The 23,952-nt window shown below is 43.3% G+C and overlaps 1 protein-coding gene across 1 annotated transcript in view; it reads right to left on the reverse strand.

The window, feature by feature from the left end:
• The window catches only part of dctn1b (dynactin 1b), a 32,684-nt gene that overhangs the window by 1,369 nt on the left and 7,363 nt on the right, over positions 1-23,952 (reverse strand). Inside the window, exons 4-26 of the mRNA XM_078289407.1 lie at positions 16,283-16,462; positions 15,511-15,534; positions 14,574-14,771; positions 13,464-13,668; positions 11,692-11,770; positions 11,082-11,241; positions 10,387-10,491; positions 9,385-9,576; positions 8,788-8,904; positions 8,220-8,372; positions 7,848-8,008; positions 7,449-7,617; positions 6,956-7,024; positions 6,388-6,600; positions 5,760-5,921; positions 5,003-5,134; positions 4,288-4,416; positions 4,060-4,202; positions 3,531-3,697; positions 2,131-2,258; positions 1,341-1,527; positions 630-703; positions 4-93 (exon numbers count right to left, since the gene is read on the reverse strand). Coding sequence (XP_078145533.1) covers positions 4-93; positions 630-703; positions 1,341-1,527; positions 2,131-2,258; positions 3,531-3,697; positions 4,060-4,202; positions 4,288-4,416; positions 5,003-5,134; positions 5,760-5,921; positions 6,388-6,600; positions 6,956-7,024; positions 7,449-7,617; positions 7,848-8,008; positions 8,220-8,372; positions 8,788-8,904; positions 9,385-9,576; positions 10,387-10,491; positions 11,082-11,241; positions 11,692-11,770; positions 13,464-13,668; positions 14,574-14,771; positions 15,511-15,534; positions 16,283-16,462 — 3,237 coding nt within the window. The remainder of the gene's footprint in view (positions 1-3; positions 94-629; positions 704-1,340; positions 1,528-2,130; positions 2,259-3,530; positions 3,698-4,059; positions 4,203-4,287; positions 4,417-5,002; positions 5,135-5,759; positions 5,922-6,387; positions 6,601-6,955; positions 7,025-7,448; positions 7,618-7,847; positions 8,009-8,219; positions 8,373-8,787; positions 8,905-9,384; positions 9,577-10,386; positions 10,492-11,081; positions 11,242-11,691; positions 11,771-13,463; positions 13,669-14,573; positions 14,772-15,510; positions 15,535-16,282; positions 16,463-23,952) is intronic.

Raw genomic sequence — 23,952 nt, forward strand, 5'->3', positions numbered from 1 at the left:
TACCTTTACAAACGAGGTGGAGGGGAACGTGGCGAAGTCGGACGAGACTCGAGCTCCAGGTTGGTGGTTGACGACGTGCTCTGCTACCTCGTCCTGACAGAGAGGAGGGACAACAGGGAATTACAATATGATTACAGCGTCACCAAGGCTTATGCAATATTTCTGAGCAACAAACAATCTGCCATCTTGGATCTCTGAATTGCAGAAGTAACTTGTGGTATCAAAAAAAAAAAAAAAAATTCTTGAGCAAGTCTGTATGCGTACTAACGTCACCATAATTCGGCGCTTAGCATTTCTTAAACCTCTAGCAGTTAGGAGTCTGATTCAGTGTTTGTGTGTTTTCTATATGATTGATCAGGAGCCAATTAATACATGTGGTGCTAATGATTTGATTGGTCAGCCTCAGTATAAACCAGGCGTCTGATTCGTCAGTTAAATGAGCGTTTACATTTTATACACAAGGTGAGCTGGTGCCAGTATGTTGCCATTTGTATTGTTTGTTTGAACTTGCCATTTTGACAATTAATATATTTTTGTAGTTTTTTTTTTTTTCAGCATAGTTGTGGTCGGCCATGTCAAATGCAGTGGTAAAAACATTTAAGTGTGTGTGTGTGTGTGTGTGTGTGTACCTTCAGTCTGTCCAGGGTGTCATTTAGGGATTGTAGTCTGGCGGTCTGCTCCAGGAGCTGAGCACCAGGGGTAACTGCAAAAAAATCATCATTTATTTATGTTAGTGTGAGATAAACGTGAACCCAGCTGGTTATGGCTGTGTGTGTGTGTGTGTGTATTAACAAAGAAGATGTTTAACTTTCTCTCTGGCTACCACTTCCTAGCTTAGCGATTCAATTTTTCATAAAGCGCTGTAAAGATTTACAGACTCCCACAGCACAGTTACACCATCTTTTTCACTAATTGGATTGCTTGGCTGGAGTCGGCTGTTTGACTGATGTTGTATCCACTGAGGTTAAGGCAGTAACATGTTTTACTAAGGCTGGAAGCTATGACGCATTTTATCTGAAAGGATTCACAGAAAACTAGATCCTTTTAAAATGCAATCAATGATATTTTACTTGTAAGATGTCAGTGACTGTTTGAATCCACTAAATTGAATTTTGTTGATACAAAAAGATACAGAGACAACTTCACAGTGTTGTTTGTGATGGAAAAACCAACACTTTAAAAGATTTTTCTAGCATTAAAATATATTCTGATATTCAATTTTGTCCCTCTGCCCTTTGTGCTACTTTTGCTTTTGTTAAACACACAGCAGAGTAAATGTCTCCCCTGTTGCACTGTCCTGTCTCCTTCCTAATGCAACACACACACACACACACACACACCTGGGGACTTCCCGGTGATGTCCACCACCTTGACGTTGGCGCTCATCTGCAGCAGGGTCTCCAGCAGCTGGTCGGTCTTGCGGTACAGAGCGCTGGAGAGCACCTCGGGACGTCCGGCGTCTCTGGAGGGAAGCTTCGCCACGTGGAGCGGAGGCAGAGAGGCCAGCTGGGCGCGCATCTTCTCAGCCTGCGGGACGGGAGCAGAGAGCACTACAGGATATTAACCTGAACATTAACATAACAATAAATACATAGGATATTTAATTACGGAAGCCCATTGAGGACATATATTCATGCATCTTATTTACACAGTTTTCCTGTGATGGCGAGTTAATTTGCTTTGTTTTTTTATGTCATTATCTCAACGTAACACATTTTGTTTTCCCAAGATAATAAGAAAAATATCTCATTATTTTCTCATTATCTCAAGACAACAAAATTGTTTCTCTCGAGATAATGAGATAATTTGCTTTTAAAATAATTTCAGGAAATGTGATCATTCTGTGTTCAATATTAGAGGAGCAGGAGTACATTAATCATCGTATCGCAGTTCTCTTTAATCATAGATAATGAGAAAATCATGTCTATTATCTGAAATAGCAAAGCACAATTACCTCGGGGAAAACAAAGTGGGTTATCTCGAGATAATGACATAAATAACTGACAAAACAAAGAAAATTATATCGTATCGGCTGACAACTTGAAAACGAAGCAAAAAGGTTCCAGTGCATTTCCTCTGTCAGAAACCCAGAACAGGTCCCATGTTGAGACGACAGAGAGACGGTCGCACCTTCAGCCGGTTGTTGTCGTTCTTCAGGTTTTTGATGCAGAGTCTCTGGGCCTCGATCTGCTGAGTCAGCAGCGGAGAATCGATCACCTGGACGCCCGATCCCGACCCCACACCGGCCATCATGCTCGCTGCGGGCGAGGACAGGGACAAGTTACAAGTCTGATCTTTATTTATCCTGTTGGCTTATTCACTTTCCTCGCCTACGTTTTCTCAGAAGACCCAGAGATTTGAACCAAGAAACATGTCCAACCATCAGGGGAAAAAAACCCCAATAACATCTGGGTAACAGCCACCCACTTAAAACCAACATTTCACTTTGGTAGAAATGTTTCAGAATTGGTCAAACTCATTAACTGGCCAATATTAGCCATCCAAAGAATTTGCATCATCGCCATACTGTTATTTTTCCTTTGTTTTCATTATTGATAACTGCAAAAAACGGTGATTCATTTCTTAAAAAGGAGGATCCATCACATAGAACGTAATAATATTTCTTGGGTCTACTTGGCCTTGTTTGTATATGTGTATTTAGAGTATAACTTTTTATATAAATAGTTTTTCAAAGTCATTCATGAGATGATGCAAGAAAATAGGCTACATGCCAAAAACTGCAAATTCTACACCAAAGTGAAATATCACTTTTACAGATACAACACAGGATATAAATAATTCATTAGGTTTTTTGTTATGATGCATCTCAAACTCATAAAAGGTTAATACATCTAGGATTAAACTGCTGACAATCTTTGAGTCAAAACATGCAAAATTAAAACACAAACTGTTAATATTCCGGGTTAGTCGTTCTGACAGAAGAGACACATTAACAACAGCATGCAGGATCAAAGATAATAAAGTCAATACGAGCGTGCGGATACCTTTTTGTTCCTCTGCAGATAAAGAAGGTCAAGTGAGAGAGATTACAGGGGAAAAAGAGAGGAAATGTATACAGAGAGAGAAAAGAGGAGAAAGAGAGGGAGTCACTGGGTGTTAGGGTCAAAAAAACAGCACTTGGGATTTAAACGATGATTCACCGCTCAACAACCAGACAAGGTGTTTGCAAATACTTTTCATGGTTATGTTTTTGCCTGGTCGGGTGCCAGGTGGGAGGGGTTTGCAGTAAGTATTTGAAAGTAAGGTTAGCATGCTTTTATGTGACAGACAATTTAACTGGCACAATGTGACACCTTGATGCAACAAACCCCACACATCTGGTAATCTAAGGAGGTTGAAACAAATGATGAGAAATATTTGTGAATACTAACTGACTTCGATCTAAAAACAACACAAGTATGAGAAATCTGTTATTGCCACTTAGTGTGTGTGTGTGTTTATAGATACATGGATTTCAACAGTCTTTTCAGTTCACGAAAAATAGCATCCATGTAGTTTGCACCGCTCACCTCCTGCCATCCCCGTGACGATGGAGGCTATTCCTGACGGGGAGGTTCCTCTGAGCCCGTCGATGGTCATCTTTGATTGGCTGTTGATGCGCTGCTTCAGCTCCGCCTTCTCCGACTCCAGCTGGTCGATGTCGGCCTGCAGAGCGTCCATGGTCTCCTCAAACTCCCTGGACAGGCGACAACATCACAGGGATGAGGAGACTGACTGCTACCAATCAGACAGCTGGACTTTAAGTGGTAATAAGTAAGATTTTTACAGTAAGTAAGATTTGTAGGGTTTGTATATGAGTGTATGAGTGTTTACTTGAGTGTGCATTTATGAGAACAATCTATTTATTAGACTTTTTCAATCAATTTAACAGAATATTTTATCAGAACATTTGGCATTTAAGCAGTTCTACTGTATAGGTAACTGTTGCATATTCTTGCAGTCATATTCGAATGTGTATTTTGCGAACACAGAGCTTGTAAACAGGCCTAATTGACTGCTGCATTTACTTCAGTTCATATTTGCGTGCATTTTCCTTACTTCTCTTTCTTCTTCAGCAGTGTCTGGGTCTCATCCAGTCGGGTCTGGATCTTCTCGACACGTTCGTCTGCGTCTTTAGACGAGCTGTCCAGCTTCTTCTCCAGCAGACTGAGACGGACGTTCGCCTCGCTCAACTCCTCTCCCTGACAACACACACACACACACTCGTGTTTAATATGATTTTTCACTGAATGTGCTACATTTGAGCAGGCCAGTGTGTTTCCCTACCTTGATCTTGAGCGACTTCTTCAGCTCCTTGATGACGGTCTCTCTGTCCTCCAGCTTCATGCCCAGACCTTCTGCATCAGTGATCTCCGCTCGCAGAGCCGCCGCTCGCAGCTCCACCGGAGGCGGGTTCTGGCGGGCGACAAACAGTATAATGTCAGAACCGAGGTGGAAATCACATCCTGCTGTAATAACAAAAACGTGGGCGAGCTGAAATGAAATCATCTGTCAGAAGTGAGGGGAGAACACTGACGACTACTAAAACATTTTGAATAAAACAAGGGAGCGCTCAGGAGGGGCACAGGAGTATTTGTTGCATCTGTTGTCGGGACGCTACAGCTAGAATTTAAAAATGATGTTTAAATGTCTGTTTTGCTACTCTCTATCACCAATTGGTAAAACACAATAGTGATTCAAACTATAACCAGACAGGATTTCTACACATTTTCAGTTTCAAAACTCCACACTTTTCCAGACTTAAATTTCTTGTTTCCATTAAATTTCTGTAAATTTCGGTCAATATGATGAACAACTAACATGTGACATGACAGTGGGCTTAAATAAAATGTACATAATACAGTATGTGTGTCAGGAATGAACAATATTTTTCCAAACTTTTTCATTCTTTGTATGCAATTTCCAAGCTTTTCCAAGCTGGAAACTGTCAACTGCATTTTCCATACTTTCCATACATTTCAGACCTGTACATTTGAATTACCTTGTTCTGAGGCCTCTCCGAATCATACTCTCCCTCCTGCATGGCAGTGGCCATCTTGTTCATGGTTGCTATGACAATGCCGCAAGACTGTCGCAGGCACTCGTAGGGGTTGGCGCCCTGGGATCCATAGATCTGAAAACGACAGCATGTCCATAACATAAAAGAACTGTCATATCTGCCATTTTGCATCAGGATTAATCCCAGTGCTTATTAGGAGGGATGTAACATACAGGGATGTCATGTTTAATTTTTTTCCCTCACTTTATTTCAGTTTCTGCTTTTTTTCACCATGGTGTTATCACTATGATGTCATGGTCATTAGAGGAAAATAAACTCATCTAGTCTGTGCACTATCAAACATTTTTCACAGTTTATAGCTATTTTCTACAGATCAGGTCTGTTCTTCACTGAGCAATATTTCATTTAAGAAAGTAAAAGTTCTGTTATTGTGACTATTGTAATCTTCACACCTTAGCTATGAATTTTTACACCTTCACCCAATTTCCCCACAGTATTCTTCACACAATCAAACAAAAAAACTATACATTATCACCACAAATGCATCGTGGGACTTAACAGAATCTGCACTTGTTTGTATTCCTGATCCTGAATATGGCGGATGACAAGGACAGGGGCTCAGTGAAATACAACATCAACGATTTTATTTAATTTTATTAGTCTTTGATATATTCTATGTTGGTCCAGGTTAGCCTCTTGTGACACAGTATCTAATTTCCTGCAGTATGAACACACGTACCTGCTCTCCGGCCTTGAAAGCGACGTCCTCCAGCTTGACGGCCGCCAGCCCCTCCTGCTCGCTGAGAGGTGAGACCATCTGAGCTCCGGCCGCCGCCACCTCCTGCAGCACCGCCACCACCCAGGTCAGGTGCTTCCTGCAGTCTGACAGCGTGTCCGACACCTGGGGGAACAGTCAGGCATTTACTATCTCTAGTTTACTACATTACTATCACCATCAGGGTGGGATAAAAAGGCAAACAGCAGAGGATTTTCTCTAATTTAAACGGTCAACAGTACAAATAATCATAATTAATGTCGTCACGATCGTCACCTTCATCATTTTCATCATCATAAGACAAAAAAGATTGACAGAACGTATCGGGGTCAATTCACTCTCAATACACCCAATTTAGGAAATGTATTTTCTATGACAGATGGGAAAAATTCAATGTAAATAATCCTGACTTTTACAATAATAAAAGAAACTGAGAATGTATGCCATATCATTAAAGTTCAATCTAGAAACTTATGTTTTGACTTGAGCGAACTGAGGCTGTGACTTGACATCAAACGTTGGTCAAACGTACAAATAAACGTTCCTAATCATAGCCGTACGGAGAGTGGTGGAAATCGGTTGCCGTGGTTACCTGCTGTCCGAAGTTGAGCGCTGCGGGGATGCCGGGCACGTCGGTTCCAGGCATGCGCCGGCGGATCTTCTTGCAGAACTGCCGGATGTCGCTGCAGGACGTCTCCAGGTCCTTGAACAGCACGGCCAGGTCGGCCTTCTCCTGGCCGGTGTGCAGGAACGCCCGCAGACGGCCGACCTCCACGGCCATGCAGTCCAAGGCACTCTGGGTAAACTGCACACAAACATCAGAAAATGACACTCGACTGGTGAAGACCACTGACAGGATTGCGTTTTGGATAAGAGGCACAGCTACTATCGCTACCGCTCTCTCCACCTACATGTATAACCCACAGCTGAATGATCTCACTTTCAAGCTATTTATCTGTCTATAAACCAAGCCTGCTGTTGAAAGTCATTCTGGGAAATGTAGCAAATCACTAACTGAAGTAGAAAGTAGACAAGGCACACTGAAGGAAAGTGGATACACCAAAAACTAAATTACAACATTTCATCACAAAATAACCCCTGGAATGGATTGAACATTTCAAATTGATTGCGGTGATGCTGTCGGTGATGCAGGTACTCACTCTAATGTGATCAGCCAGCTGCATGGTGCATTCCTCGCTCTGCTCTGCCAGATGGATGCTGTACAGGTGCTGAAAGTCCAGGACAGTAATGTCAAATGTAGGAGACATTTTGTCGATAACTTTATATTTAGCTCACGCATTTTGGTTTATGTGCTTAGTTCATGCTTTTGAGTTAGGAATAGGTGGGTGGCATATTTATGTTGATTTTATCAGAGGGCTCTTATTTTGAAAGCTGTACCTGTTAACTGAACTAATTTCTTTATAAATAAGTTTTGGACTGTTAATAGAGTCATCACCCAGCTTGGACTGTTGCAGCATGCTGCAATCAACATCAAACACTGTAAATAGGCATATAGGTATGTATAGTACTTTGCATGTAAAATAGTAGCTAGCATTGGATATAAATGAAACTCCACTTAAAAAAAATAAACTGTGAATAATGCATTATTGTTACGACAACATAATGCGTGTGTGTGTGTGTGTGTGTGTCTACCTGGTAGTACTTGATGGCCTTGGTGAGCGGCTCCACGTTGACGGTCTCGTCCAGCTGGTCTTTGTGCAGCAGGTCGATGAGGAAGTCCAGGGAGCGTTCGTGGACGCTCATCTCCGGGTAAAGAGACCCGATCTTCTTATAGACCTCCACACTGCACTGGCCCAGCGCTCTGACACACACACACACACACACACACACACACACACAAATGAGTGGGAATCGTTAACTTGGTGAGACTGCACCGCACCAGCACCAGATTCCCGATGCTTCAAAGAGAAGACTTGTGGCCAAGTGTGCTTAAAAGTTTTAATACAAATGCACAGATAACCACGTCAGTCCTCTCTGTGTGTGAACCCTCTCTCCTGCTATGTAACTTTAGTGGAACATGGGGAAACGTACTGCTCGTATTTGTGCAGCGTGGCCTGCAGCAGACTGAGGGAGTAGACCAGACCAGCCGCGAAGCTCAGCTGCTCCCCCACCGCTCCCTTCAGCCCCGTCCGCTCCACGCAGTTCTCATTCAGGTCAAACTTCTCCTGGGCCTGCTTACTGATCAGCTCAGCCTGGACGGACACACATACACACATAAACAGAGAGTGACACCCATGGGATTGTGGGCGCACATACAAAAAATACACTGAACAAACCATTAGGGATGTCTTCCTGATATTGAGTTGCATCTCAATACATCTCACTTGCCTCAAAGCTTAAAAACTCTTGTCTAAATCATCTCAGTACAAATAATCTGAGTAAAGTACAGTGTGTGGAGTTTACCTTGCAGATGAGCCGGGGGATGAGCAGCAGCACCAGGATGCAGTCGTGGTCTCCGCCGTGACGCAGGAAGGACTCCGGCATGAAGGAGGTGAGGAGAGAAACCTGCCTGTTGGCCTGACCCACCTCCATCTTCCTCAGCTCCATCTCAATGGCCTGGACACACACAGAGAACAGTCAGTACACAGCTGGCAAAGCTCGCAATTCATCTAACGTACACATCTGAGACTGTTCTTTAATAATATATGCACATCCTAATTAGAAATCGATCTCAGGCACGCAATTAAATCTACAGTCCGGACTCCATGCTGAACAAATGAATCCTAGTAAACTTTAATTGTGCAGCAGGAGAGATGAGTTCACTGAGTTTACTTTTTCCTTTGCTAATTCTGGAAGCAGAAACACACAAATCTGCACACTCGCATCTACACCCACAGAAACACACAAACACACACAGACATGCACACATCCACACAGACATTCAGGCCCATACAGGATTACGTTTCACATGTCATCACACAGCTGAGAACGTCTCGTTACGCAGCAGAAAGGCCTGTCACTGGGGTCTGACCTTGGCGTAGGCCTTCGTCTCTGCAAACTTAATCTTGAAATCAAACATCTCTGCCGGCGGCTGCTGCTGCAGCTCTGCTGAGGCTTCCTGCTGGCTGGTCAGCTCTCTGTTCACCTCCTGCAGGCACAAGAATCAGGAGAGAGACGGAAACATGTAGGCTCAAATAATGTGTTTTATGCTAAATATGCTAAAAATTAAAAGAAATAATAAATAAGATACTCCAGTAAGCCATTTCATCTCAACCAGTGTTGGGGGTAATGCGTTACAAAGTAATGCATTACTGTAATCACATTACACTTTTATAAAAAACCTTTAAAAGAAAGATTTAGTGTCTGTCATTTAGACTTCTGCTGGTAATGTGGGCCTAGGTCGACAATATTTATTGGCCCAATGAACGCAAGTAAGCCTAGCACAATCATTTTAGGGTGGAACGCAAAAGTAATGTAACAAGTAGAGTAACTAATTACTTTTCTCAGGGAGTAATAAGTAAAGTAATGCATTAGTTTTAAGAAAAGTAAGGAGTAATGTGTAATTTATCACTTTTTCCCCAGTAACGACCCCCACACTGGTCTCGCCCGCCCCTCTCGGTGATCGTACCTGCAGGTGGGCGGTGAGCTCGCGGTACTTCTTGATGGTCTGCTGGTAGTCGGCCACAGTCTCCTGGGCCGCCTCCACCCGCTTCTCGCCCTCTCGGACCCGCGCCGCGCCCAGATCCAGCATCTCCCTCAGCTCCAGCTCCGTCTCCCTGGCGTTCTCCTGCAGCTCGTCGTTCATCTCATTGATGGCTTCCTGCAGCGTGGAGACAGTGATGCACGAACAGGGTCAGTCCCTGATTGAAATCCGTTAATAACCATTATTTAAAGGTGGTAATGCTAAAGTTCCTTGTTTTTTTATTTTTTCCTGCAACACTCATTGCTGTGGTGTTTCTGCACTGCACTTCCTAGAGATCACCTTTCTGATCTGACCTTTCAATAGACATTCATATGAAAATGTTGCCGGTTATTACTTGAACTAACTCAGTTGACGAAGAACAGATTCCTATTCACAGTGTTGATATAGGGGACAAATGCATTGCTCAAGGATACTTGAATAGCTGTTTTTAATTTTAAATTACTGTGAGTGATTGCCTTTGCCTGCCTCGACCGGGAGCTGGACAAGGTTTCTACTACAGGCTTGTTTGTGCCAAGCGAGGTCAATCAATCAGAGGAGTACTTGAATCAAATTCAAATAGCAATTCAACAATGACTGCAGGGATACAAACACCAGAGGGCAGTACATATTAATGACCTTGGCCCGAATCAATAATGAAATGAGTCAGCAAAGAGTGGCACTTTAATTTTCACTGACCTCAGTCCTATAAATACACACAGAGAGGCGGGGCCAAGCCGGAAAAATAAGTTAGTGGGGTGCGCTCCGGTGCTGCTCGAAGATTCACATCCAAACTGTGTTTTTTAGACGAGTGAACCAAAAGCTATTTTGCATTTTTGTTAACCTGTTATGATGTTAGCCATGTCTGCTTGCTTTTACATATTTGTCTGTCTCTCTCTCTCTCAGTTTGCTAACAGTATCTGTACAGTGAGACTGATGTGCTTCACTCACCAGGTCACTGACTGTCTCTCTCATCTCTCTGACTTTCTCCTCCAGGTCCAGGTTCCTCTCTGTCAGAGTCTCCACCATCTCCTCCGCCCCCAGGGCCGCATCCACCTGAAACAGAGAGCATGTCATCATCATCATCATCATCATCATCATCATCATCATCAGAACCAGCAGCAATGAGTTGATTCCAAGTCTTGTTTGCTGTTTACTGCCTGTTGCCTAAAGAGTTTCTGTCTCAATACTACAGACCCAAAGAGCGCTTCTATATTCTGTTTTATAAATCACAACATCATGATCATCAGTGACCAATCTGACATTACAGCAGGTATGGAAACTGATGATAGCAGTGATCAGGGATGTGATTATTCTTTCTTTTTCTTTTTTTCCAGGATATAACATTTTTTTGTACACGTTAGTCCGCCATTAGTTTCTTCTGGGAGTTACTTTTTCCATACTTTTACATTCATTCAGGCTCTTATCCAGAGCAGCAGAGAGGGATTCAGTGGCTCTTAAGGGGATCAAATCTGGGGAATCAAACCTGTGATTTTTCTGTAACAGGATTGTCTCTCTCTCTCTCTGCCAAACCCTGCTTTTCTCCCCCAAGAGTGATTTATGTCACTGCAGTCGCCGTAAAGTTGCCGCTCGGCCGGTCACAAGGTCTGGTCATGAACTGGCTGTTTTTTTTATAAACCACCGACCTGTTCTTTGAGCTCGTCGATGGTCTTTTCCGCCACGGTCATCTCTTCCTGGAGTTTTTCCTTCTGGCTCCTCAGAGTGTCCAGCTCCACGTTCTTCTTCTCCATCTGCTTCTGCAACTTCACGTGTTCCTGCTTCTCCGACGCAGACAGGTCACGCATCCTGACACGCAGAAAACAATATGATGAGAGGACATGCACGCGCACACGCCTACATGCACACCTCTAGAGATGCAATTCAATTAAGTTTAGAAATTCAATTAAGTTTAGAAATTTACTGTCATGCAGAGGAGATTTTATGAGCTGTTCAATCTTCATATTACACAGTGTAATTATGTATTTCTTCCTTCTCAACACATACATGTATGCATTTTACAAGGGTGGAATTAACTAATTACATTTACTCACGTTACTGTAATTTTTGGGTATTTTTTAAAGTCAGTAATTTTACTTTTACTGCAGTATTGTACTTAGCTACATTTTAAATCACATCCATTACAGAGGACAGATTTTCCACAAGCATCAGAAACTAGACAGTCGAAGAGAAGAGTCATCTGCCTTTACTTTGTTTGTGCACTTTATAATATTAGAGAGAGAATTTTAACAAACCTACCTGACCAGAGCTTCCTTCAGTCTGCCATTTTGTTCTTCCAGCTGTTTGACATGGTAGCTGGAGGCAGCGCCGTCCGAACCTGAGAGGAACCCAAAAAATAACACAAATGAGCTCTATCTATCTGTGTCTGTCTATCTGTGTCTATCTATCTGTGTCTACCTGTGTCTGTCTATCTGTGTCTGTCTATCTGTGTCTGTCTATCTGTGTCTGTCTATCTGTGTCTGTCTATCTGTGTCTGTCTATCTGTGTCTGTCTACCTGTGTCTGTCTATCTGTGTCTGTCTATCTGTGTCTGTCTATCTGTGTCTATCTATCTGTGTCTGTCTACCTGTGTCTGTCTATCTGTGTCTGTCTATCTGTGTCTGTCTATCTGTGTCTGTCTACCTGTGTCTGTCTACCTGTGTCTATCTATCTGTGTCTATCTATCTGTGTCTATCTATCTGTGTCTGTCTATCTGTGTCTATCTATCTGTGTCTGTCTATCTGTGTCTGTCTATCTGTGTCTGTCTATCTGTGTCTGTCTATCTGTGTCTATCTATCTGTGTCTGTCTATCTGTGTCTGTCTATCTGTGTCTGTCTATCTGTGTCTATCTATCTGTGTCCAGTGGATGCAGTAAGCTTGTTTTCCCCTGCTGGGCCAAAAACAGCCAGCCAACTTTTACTTTTAATTTATGTCACAAAGAAAATTTATGTTGCTGCATGTTGTTGCCAAAACAGATGATGTCGAGGCCAGTTTCAATTAAACAAATGGCACTATTCTTCTTCTTATGAGTCGGCCCTGGTCACTACGAACTCCACTTGCCGCAGTTGTGAAAATGGGGATTAAGAAAAACCGATGCACTGATGGAGACCTTTCAACAGGTCACTGGTGATTGGCCGATCTGCTGCCCGATCACATCATAGGCCTACATTCGTCATCGATGCTCCGGTGCCACTTGACGGTAACTGAGCACAGGCTTTTTTTTAATAATTGGCTCATCCATTCTTTATGTGGCCTTGCCGTTTTTAATTTTAAGAATTGCCGGGAGCGCGGCACAGAGAGACACTTCGTCATTTCATTTTGCTAATTTCTGAACAGAACGTTTTGAGAGTGTTTGAATATTGTATTCATTTGCCATTTTCAACTGTTAATAAGCAGACAGCTCACATTATGTTCATTTCTGACATTGTGTTAGCCTTTATGATTGGAAACAGTTTAATGTATTGAGACAAAAGGCGAAACCTATGTTGCCTCGATGAAAAACTTTTTCATTCTCTACCTGCAACAATTGGTGAGTAAGCATCTCAGTCATCATGCAACACAAACATGTAATAACTATGTTTGGATTATTTGTTTTCACATGATGAGGCCAGAAGTGTCATACAGCCATAGGAACAACGTGTTAAACACAGTGCTAGATTAAAACTTTACTGTTTATGCTTTGCTCTGCACTTTTACATGATGTGTGTGTTGTTGGGACAAAGTGCGGGTAAATAGGTAAATGCATCATTTCAATCGGTGATCGGCCAATCACACCGTTACAAAATTGGTGATCGGAATCAAAAAAACAAAACCAAAAAACCCCATGTGTGCATCCCTAACAGTTTTATTGCTAGATTGACAACCATGTGTTTCTGAAAATATACAACCAGGTTTGTAAGGGTTTCCCAAATCCAAGGATCATAAAATTATCTCATCCCATACAGAACCACATAATTACCACAAAAAATGGACTTACAAGTGGACTCTTCACCTGACAACAGCAGCTTGTTATCTCTCTGTCTGAGTATTTACCTTTCTCCTCGATCTCGTGCTTGAGGATCTCCAGGTCCATGGTCAGCTCGTCCACTTTCTCCTTGAGGGAGTCGGCCTCCTGCTGCAGAGACTCGGCTCTCTCCTCCGCCATCTCCTTATCCAGCGTGGCCATCTCTATCGCGTCCGCCGTGTCCGCCATCTCCTCCATGTAGCGCTCCTTGGCCTCCAGCGCTTCTTTAGCCTCCTGCAAACACACACAAGTTCATTCATGTACATAGTAGCATTAGGCTGATGTACTGGTTTGCCAATATATAGAGCTGATACTGGGCTTTGATTAAATATTGGATATGGGATACTGGATATCTGTCAAATCTGCAACGAAATGTTATTCTTTTACACATTTTATTTTTTCCCATTTCATTATTCAATAATGGTTTTTGTAAATGAATTCCTCATTTAAAGGCAGTAATGTATTCCAGAGTTTCCCCCTACCATTGAATAAGTTCGGAGGGTCTCCCTGCCTTAAAGAGCTGCTGACACTAAAATTATTTAATGAGTCTGGGTTTCAGTGGAGAGTTTTAGTGTCACTTGATGGTCTAAATGCTTTTCCATCCCAACACGGATAAAATTTTTGGGGGAAAGACAGAACACTTGTAATTTTTTGGACATAAAAATGGTCAAATTGGAAGATGTTCAACAGCAAAATATCAGCCATCAGCAGCTCCAATACAAAAATATTGGTATCGGCCTTCAAAAACCCATATCAGTCAACGGTTGTCCATAGTTTAGAAGGTTATGTTTCCTCTGCACACCACTGTGGATTTGTCTATGTAAAAAGACGTTTTTTTTTAAATGAAGGGGTATCTACAATTTTTGCCCCCTGAGCAATAAACCTTGTTCTTCCGTATTAAATTTCTACACTTATTTATGGTATTTATCTATCATCCATCCACACATTTATCTACCCATCAGCTTTACCTTTATACTCTGTTTCTACAACTATTTTATGGATTCATCTTCAGTATGTCTAAAAATTATATCTATTCATCTACCTAGCCATCTATCTATCTCCCCACCCATTCACCAAGCAACCCACCCAACATCCATCCATCCAAGTATCTATCGATCCATTCATCCGTCACTCTTTACCCTCTTGGCCTCTTTGAGCTGCTTCTGCAGCTCGGCCTGCTGCTCCTGCATCTTGGTCTTCCACTCCTGCAGCTGCTCCAGCTGGATCTTGTGCTTCTCCAGCTCCTTCAGCTTGGCCTTGTCCTCCGTCCGCTTCATCTTCAGGGTCTCCAGCTTCTCCTCCAGGTCCTTCACCTGGGCCCGCAGAGCCTCCTCCTCCTGGGACGGAGGGATGGACGGGATGGAAAAATGATAGGGATATTTGAGAATGGAGGATTGGTGATGTGGAAGGATGGAAGGAGAAAGGATGGAGGGAGGGTGAGAGAGAGAGACTTGGTAAGTTTCAACACAGGTCGCTCTGCTTTTTCTCAGATGCTGGTTAGAGCACGAATAAGCACACACATAAAAAATGAAAGTATTCTATGACACAGTGTAAAGCTTCAAATCATTACTTTCAGTCTCTCTCATTCTTTAATATTTCCTTACAGCGTCAAGTACATGAGAATGAAGCGTTTCATCTCCAGTGAGTAATGAAAGTAATGGAGCGGGTCTAAACCATCAGTGTGTGATAGCAGTACTTTCATCTTTGTATGCGTTAGGAAGTTTTAACCTCGCTTTGGCGTGCAGTGACTCCTTCTGAGGAGAGAAGGGGAGAGGAGCGTTGATACACACACATGCACACACACACACGCCTGGCCTGATACACATATACATACCAAAACACACACACACACACACATAATCACACAGTTCCACTACAGCTAAGCAGCAGGAGATTCTAGGTAAATCCTGCACTTAAAATGAATTTTCTTCCAAAACTCAGACAGAGACAGATCCCCACCCGAACACACACAGCAATTAAACACTGGCAGTCACACCTTTGACAAAGTGTTAAAAAACGTTAGTGTGAGAAAAACAACACTTCAATATCAAGTGCAACCACATCACACCACTGCACCTGTGTTTCCATAGTGACTTCCTCCTGAGAAAAAACACGGATGACACGCATTACGCCCGCCTTAGAGTCTAACACACGACGGCAGCTGGCATTTAACAAATGTTAAAGTGATAATCCGTGACATTTTCATATAAATAAATGTCCGTTTTGCTACTCTCTATTGCCAGTTGATATAACACAGCAGTGATTCAACCTATATCCAGTTCATGAAAGATTTTATATTGTCTGTTCTAAACACCGGTTTGTTTGGAATTAATAGAAGAAGAAGAACTGGGTTGTTTGCATGAGCAGCGATAGCCACCATGAACAAGAATCTCATGGATTATCACTTCAAAAACAAAAACATAAATGACAATAAAAGACTGATAATGAAATTAATTTTGAATACACAAACAATATATAGTTATAACAGTAGTTAGTAGTAATAGATTGTTTTCTTTACCATTATGTAATTAAAGTAATTAAAAAAGTTGTTGCTACGTAGTTGATTATCACAAGACATTAATTTGCATTGTTTTTATTCCTTATGCTTGATTGTTAGTAGGCTGCTTGCAATTATAGCCTGTTTATTATTATATTTCATCATGATCAACTTTTTACATTGACTTATGTATTCTAAGGTGACTCTGGGTAAACTAAGTTACTCTGGATAAGATGATTTTTTTGGATGATTGTTCATATCTATTGTATGATGTAACCTAAATTAAGATTGGGACCCTTTCAGCTGCAGTGTGACCGTCCCCCTAGCAGTGTTTTGTTGTACTGAGCTGACACTGACCTTGCTCGGGACGGGGGGTGGAGGGACTCCGGGGGAGTGCAGGGTGGGGATGACCGGGGCGGCCAGCGGCGTCTGGGCCGGGGTGCTGGGCTCGCTGCTGCTCATCTCCCCGGCCGAGGCCGAGGCCGAGCCGGAGGGAGCCCCCTTACCGCCGGCGCCCGCAGGTCGGCTGGGCTGCAGAGGACAGACAGGGAGGGTAGTGAGTAAAGAATGACCGGTCACTTACAGAAAAGGGACTTGGAGGACATCGGGATAAAAAGCCAATGATAAGAAGATCCATATGAGCATAGATGGCTGTCAGGTGATGTACCGCACCGTCTGGCGGCCATAGTGGAGGTCCTCAGCTGTTGGGCAGCAATAACAGCTTGTTCAGGTTAACTGAGCTGACCCAAACTACAACTCAGTGTTTTGGTGTTTTGGAGACTAGGGCTTAAGACAAGACAGTTTACTGTGTCACAGTAACCTACATTTGGAAACAAATCCACCTTTAAAGACTATTCGCTTTTACTTAGAACATTACTGAAATGACCTATAGCCACACCACAACAATCTTTTCAGGTATCTCTCTTTTTTTTGTCAGGTTGTTATATCATTAGTCTTTATTTGCACACAGCCAATTCTCCACTGGACCTCCATGATGGCACCAGACGTGGTTGCTGGGAGATTTGTGACGTAACTGCAAAGCTTCTATAGGAAAATGTTTAAACTCCAAAAAAAAAAAACACCAGAAAGCAAACAAAGTGAACAAATGAAGCAATGAATGTATGTGTTGAATTTGCTGGGTGGAACTGTCGGTGAAAACTAACCAAAACATGAGTTAAAACTGATATAATGGGAATGGGAACCATACACCAGCACAGTGCCAGTGGAGAGTAGGACACAAAGAAAAGAAAAGAAAACAGTGAATAGTTGAATTCTCAGTGGAGAGACAGGCTACACTATTGGGTCTGTAAATATCAATGTGAAGAAGTTGAAAAAAAGCAATGTGCAAGCTGTTGTTGTGTAGAAAATAACAAAAGTTGTGTCATTCTTCTCATGAAAGTAAAATGGATTTGCAATAAGGTGGGTAATCTGATGATGTATTGTCACTACCTTGCTGGCAACACACTCACACAAACACACGCAGACAATTGCATGAGGTAAAAAAAAAAAAGAAAAAAAAATCAAATAATGCAAACTCATGAAAATGTGAAGCCCTGACGACTGCTGCTGAACGAGACCGGGCTCACCTTGGGCCTTCTGGCCGTGGTCTGAGGAGGAGAGGAGGAGCAGAAGAGAGGGAGGGAGAAAGAGGAGAAGAGGAGGCGGAAAAGGTCGAAGGGCAGCAGAGAGAGCAGAGAAGGCAAGGAGGGAAGGGAAGGAAACAAACAGCCAGGGTTAGTGATTCAAGGCAAATTTCATATCAAATGGGATATCAGCAGACAAAAAGACAAGATGAAGTGATGAAATTATTGACATGGCTCTAAAAAAAGTCTTGAAATCAACTACTTTACCGACTACAAAAACATAAAAGTACGCTTGTTTTTCTGAGTGTACCAGAAAAGCCATTATCAGATCATGTAACACCGCCCATATGGATCCCCCCCCTCGCTTGTTTCCCTCTGGTCTATCCCTCTCTTGTTCCAGCGGGTCTCCGGGGCCTCGTCTCTGACCATGTGACCAAACACCTCAGCGGCAACATGGACACAGCGACTGGTACTGCCGCTGCGACTGACCTAAATGCCTGCATTGTGTCTCTGGGTGGACACAGCAGATCTGGTTCATATGAGCCCAACAACGCCGGGATAATAGCTCGTTATCTTGCTGGGTCGTGGGCTCCAGACAGCAGGCTACACCCAGTCTGGATAAGTGGATTTCCTATTAAGTGTGCAGGGAAACATCCACGCTTAGTTCTCATCTCATTTCTAGTGATTGTGTTCAGCAGACCTGGGTCAAATAGTGCTCACAAACAGTACTGAGCGTTTGTTTTGAACTCCTCAGAGCACCAGGTGGGTGGGCTTTGCCATAAAGGACGATACAGTGCATCCCAAGAAGTGTAGACAATCCCAAAAAACAGTATTTGAAAGTCAATTTAGAATATCTCTCTGGGATTAATAACTTAACCAGACACTAGCTGATTTATCTTGATGTAACCTTTGTAAACCCCACCCATCAGGTATTCTGAGTAGATTAAAACAAACACAAAGAATGAAATGGCAATCGCTTGCATCCTCAATTTTGGTGGTTTTCATGATTTAACTTCCACTGAAAACATTCTACGAACCTTATGAAAACCTTTTAAACCTCATTGGATGAACTCAAAAATGCATGGTGGTCAAGCTGGAAACAAGGCTGGTTTTCTTAGTTGTTGAAGATTACATAGATCCTTGCTTGTGTTGTATTAAAATCTCTTTGTCGCTTTGGATAAAAGCGTCTGCCAAATGTGAAATTGTAATTTTACAGATACAAGGCTTTCATCCAACAGTGACAAAACACCATTTAACCCAGGTCTGTACACAAGCCTTTATCTCTTTTATTCCTCATGGCAAAATAATCGGATGTCTTACACTATTCACTGATCAGCAGCTTAACCTCTTTCCTCTTCTCGTCTACCTTTCACTTTCCTCCTCTTATCCCTTGCAACCCGATTCCTTCAGCTTGGACACTGCCACAGCGTTGGCTAGTTAGCTTTCTTTATTGGATTAGTGCTGAGACCATTCAGCAGAAATTAGCCAGAGCTAACAGCTGTACCAAATAAGAGCTGACAGCCTCTTAAGCCATAGTATCCTACTGTAGACGGGACAGACTGTACTAAAATCACATCGGCCTATCCGGTATATCTGCAATGAACGGTGAAATTATTGATTCTCCCTGATGGCCAAAACCACTGACCTCATAAAACACTCCAAGCTGTGATCTAATAGGTCGAAGGCATGACTTCTGCATGATGAGGCCATATTTAACAAAAAATAAACCACAAAGCATGTACTGTAGACTGAGAAATAACACTGAACTCCACTAAAATAAAATAAAAAGCCACTGCAGACAGATGAATAAGCATGAATTAACTCTGTAAAACGGCACTGTGAATTAGCAACCATCAACACTGAGGTAAAAATAAGAATAAACACACAGCAAGATGACAAGGCACAACCAAGCTGCAGGTATGAGTGAGATTTCTACACACTACGAATACCAAAATATCTCTTAACAACAAGAAAAAAAGCAATCCCCCCCATATAACAAAATGAGGCATAAATTAAACTTCCAGGCGTGATCTGTGCGGCGGCTCCGCCAACGAAACAACCAAACAAAATGATGAAGAAGAACAACAGCAAGAGCAACATCCCAACAGATAGAGACATCAGATGGTGTTCTGTACCTTCCGGGGTGCAGGAGTCTGCCTCATCATATTTTTTTTGCAAGAGAAGAAGACACACACACACACGGTCACAGAGAGATACACATCCACACACAGTCACACACCAAGGTGATAAAACAGGCGAAGAGGCTCAATCCAAAGAGTGCCGAGACCGGGTTTAAGACAGACAGAGACAGACGGATGCAGCCGGTCCGGCGCACAGCGAACAGTCAGGCAGGCAGACAGACAGCGACAGACAGACACACAGACAGACAGACAGACTCCAGCCGCTCCGCTCTGCTCAGGCTGGGAAGCTGCAGTAGTGCAAATGGCCGCGGCGATTTTTTTCCCAGGCTCCCTTCCTCCCCTTTCCTCCCGCTAGAGTCCTCCTTTATGTCCTTTCTGCCGGCTTGCCAGCGCAGCCTCTTTCATAATCCGAGCCGCTCGGCGGGTGTTGCCAGAGCGCGAGCCCTCAGTCGGTCCCTCCCTTTCTGCTCTGATTAGGACTCTGACATCTTGCTGCCACAAGCCTCCGACCAGCTTCTGTTCACAGAGACGCCTCCCCTCCCCAAACCTCCCCTCTCTCCCTCCTTTCGCCCCCCCCCCCCCCTCTCCCTCCGCCTCGTCTCAGTCTCCCTTCTCACTCCGCTTATTGTGATTTGTCAGCCCAGCCAATGCCCTGCTCCCGCATTACATCACTGCACACCCTCCTCCCTCCTCTCCCTCCCTCCTCCCTCCTCCCCCTCCGCTACCCACCAACCCCACCGCCACCTCGACTACAGATAGCTGGAGGGAACGGGTGAGAAGAGCTGGTGTGTTTGAGAAAGTGTGTGTGTGTGTGTGTGGACAGAGATGAACTGTGGAGCTATGGGTGTGTAACGAAGGGAAGGAGAGAAGCGGTGATTGAGGACAGAGAGAGGAAACAGGGAGAGGATGTGTGCAGAGGAGGGAGGGAGGGAGGGAGGGAGGGAGGGGCGGTGAACTGAGGTAAGAGGGGTAAATGGGTAGCAACACTGATGCGAGCCTCCGCTGTATCCTAGCAACGCTCGCAGATTCCTCCTATGGGCTCATTAAAATGAGATTTGCAAAAAACAATAAGGCTACCTACAGTGTGCATATGGCACTGTGGGGAATGTGAACCCTTGTGTCATGTGTTGAAACACTATCTCATATATGTATCATTACTTCCAGGAATACGCCTCTGATACACTGCTAGTCTTAAGGTTCAAAGGTAATACTAATTCCGATAAGAGGTGTTTTTAATGTAAAAAGTGATTATTAGGCTAATTCATTCCTAAATAGCTATGTTACACCCAAGGGTCATTTGATTTACTATCATAATATCTTCCTTAGCCTCCACTAATCTCCTTCTCTGTGCCAACGGCTCAGAGGGAAGAGAAAAGGCATCTAAGAGGATTAATTCAATGGGGGAAACTCCACTTAGCTGTGAGCTTTACACCTAAAATACTTTCACACCACGGGCAGGAATACGGGCAGAAGTCATTTAAGATCGCTGTGATGAAACCTGAAGAGGCTTAAGTTGTAGTAAAACTAGGCGGTGTAAGTGTATGAGTGAGTATGAGGATATCATAACAAGTGTTGAGGAATCGATGTTTGATATCGATGGGAGTTAAATAAAAAATACGATTTCAGAGACTGGACTACTACACTACAAAGAAAAAATGTTTATGTGTATCCATTACAGAGCAGCTAAGGGAAATCTGTCCTGCTGAAATATTAAGCAACCTCTCTCGCTTGCCCTCTCCCTCCCTCTTACCCTCTCCCTCCCTCTCTACTCCCCTCACTTTCTCTCTATCTCTCTCCATCACACAGTTGAAGTTGCTGCACCAGGAGGGCATCCAGAGCAGAAGTGATGGGAGACAGAGACAGAGATGTAGGGACGTATCAAGTTCCTGCTTCCCCAGCACATGCAGGGAGGATCACTGCCTCTAAGGTCACTGCTCTTCAGTCCAGCAGCCTCCAACAAAACAAAGAGGGATAAAATTACTGCCGGAGCAGCACCTGCACAACATAATGCAGCCAGCTTGTCCTGCCTGGGCAAAATGGCAGCAGTTATATTTGAGAAAAAGTTGTGTCGACTTGATACTTATGTAGGAAGTGATGATTCCAAACCTGGAACAGATACTTAGGCGCCAGACGGATGCAACTGCAGTGCCAGAAAGTGCAGAAAATCACAGGAAAGTATTTGAAAGTCACTTCAGTTTGCTTTTCTGTGACTAACAAATTGCCTGACACTATCTAAATTGCCCTGATGCGGTAAAAGAAATGCTACGAATTACCTGCAAATACCATTTGCCCCAGGTCTGGATGTTTCCAAGTGTGAGGCTGGTTGAGCGCTAGGCGAGCAAATCAAATGCACCTTCAAATATTTTAAAGTGTTCAGATATATTTCTGCACAGGTACATATTTGGTTTGTTGAACTCTTAAAGGAATAGAGGAAAATGTAGGCGATAATGGGGTAAATACTGGACTTTCGGACCCAAAGCGCTGGTTTGGCTACAAAACACTTGGATTATGCTGCAGGAGCTATTTGGAGAAATTTGATGGACATTTTATGCTTTTTTTTTTGGAGCCGTTAAGAACTTCAATGGTTTAGGAGAAGGCCGAGATGTGTTTGGTGGTCCTACTTCAGCTTCAATTTCAACTGACATCGGGGGTGAGTAGATAATGACTGAATTTTCATTTTGGGGTGAACTATTCCTTTAATTTGCATACCCTGAAACACATAACTTGAAACTTCCACATCCATGACTATGAATTTCTGACAGAATAGTTCATTCTCCCTTAACATTCTGTGTTAATATCATGAAGAACATTTCCAGCGGCACTTTTCTACATCGAGTGAATGTTTGCATCATCCGGATGACTTTCACATTTCACTTCCTACTTTTTTGCATCCGCTGCAGCACTACGCTTTGTGGCATTCACTACTGACAGCCATCGGTTAGACTCGGGCTGCACGACAGAATATTTAATCCTCCTGGTTCCAGACTAAAGGCAGTTCCTGCGGCCGACAGACGGGCTGCCGAGGAGGAGATGCAGCAGGGGGAAGATGCCGAGTGCAGACGAGCTGACAGGAAATCCATACTGTCCAGGTCTATTCTGGTCAGGCAGGGGGCGGTTCGTTTTCACTTCACCTCGGTCACAATCTGACATTTTCAAGACAGCGCAGCACAGGTTCGTCTCCACGTTATGACTCAGCCGAGGATATTTAAAGAGCACCGGACCGTCAGTACGGACCTTGTGATGAATCCCCAATCGGCTCAACAGAAAATGTTAAAGTCACAGGGAAACGGCATTTCGATGGCATTTTGCTTCCACAATTCGACATATTTCCAGCTGAAACAGGAAGTTGGGGCGGGACCGCTCAGAACCAGAGCTAACATGAAAAGTGACTCAGAGGAACTGCCACAAATTTCTGATTCTTTTAAAACGAATACATTTCAGCCACCTCAGCCTCATTCAAACAGATGTTAGGTTAGTCTGGCTAATTTCAAACTTGCAATAAAGGTGCATGGGTCTGTGTTTTCTTACTGTTGACTCAAAAAAAAACCTTTATTTTTTCACCTTGTTGAAGGTTAAAAGTCACCATTTGCATCATAACTCGGAAGCTTGGGTAGGAAAATTTTAGCAGAGTTTCCGACTTAAACATCCGACTTTAGAGGGCATTCATGTGAAATTTCCAAGTAGGAAGTTTGTTTTTCCGATATATCCGATAGTACATGAATGCACAATTATATGATGGGAGGGGCTTAGGGAGGGAATCATTAAAAAAATCGATGATGGTAATATTGGTTGGAATTTTGATGTACGCCTACTGGTACGCTATAAAGTTACCACTAAAAATACATTTTCCAGGAGTAGAACTAAGCAGATTTTGATATAAAAATACTAGAAAATAATACTTTTTCTACATTTTGGGGCATTTATTGTTAAATAGGTGTACGTTATGAGTCATTTTTCATTTCATTGTGACTTTAACATGCTGCCAAACGCACAGACAGCAGCGACAGAAGACCACAGCTGAACCAACGCTAACAGAGAGCAGACAGCATGGTGAAATGACAGGAGACAGGAGACAGGAGACAGGAGACAGGTGACAGTAAATGGGCGTGGCAGCACGGAGGACACAGGTGTCGTCTCTCGCTCTCAAATATCTCACATTCGCTCTCGCACTGAAAACGCAGAACAAACGGCGTCACGACCAAAGACGAAGGGTTTTGATGAGATGCGAGGGGGATCATGGGTAAATGAGGGTGAGGCCCCGTTGCCATGCAGCAGCTAGGCCATTCATAGCTACGGT

The sequence above is a fragment of the Centroberyx gerrardi genome, chromosome 17, assembly GCF_048128805.1.
Source record: "Centroberyx gerrardi isolate f3 chromosome 17, fCenGer3.hap1.cur.20231027, whole genome shotgun sequence".
Taxonomy (NCBI): Eukaryota; Metazoa; Chordata; class Actinopteri; order Beryciformes; family Berycidae; genus Centroberyx; species Centroberyx gerrardi.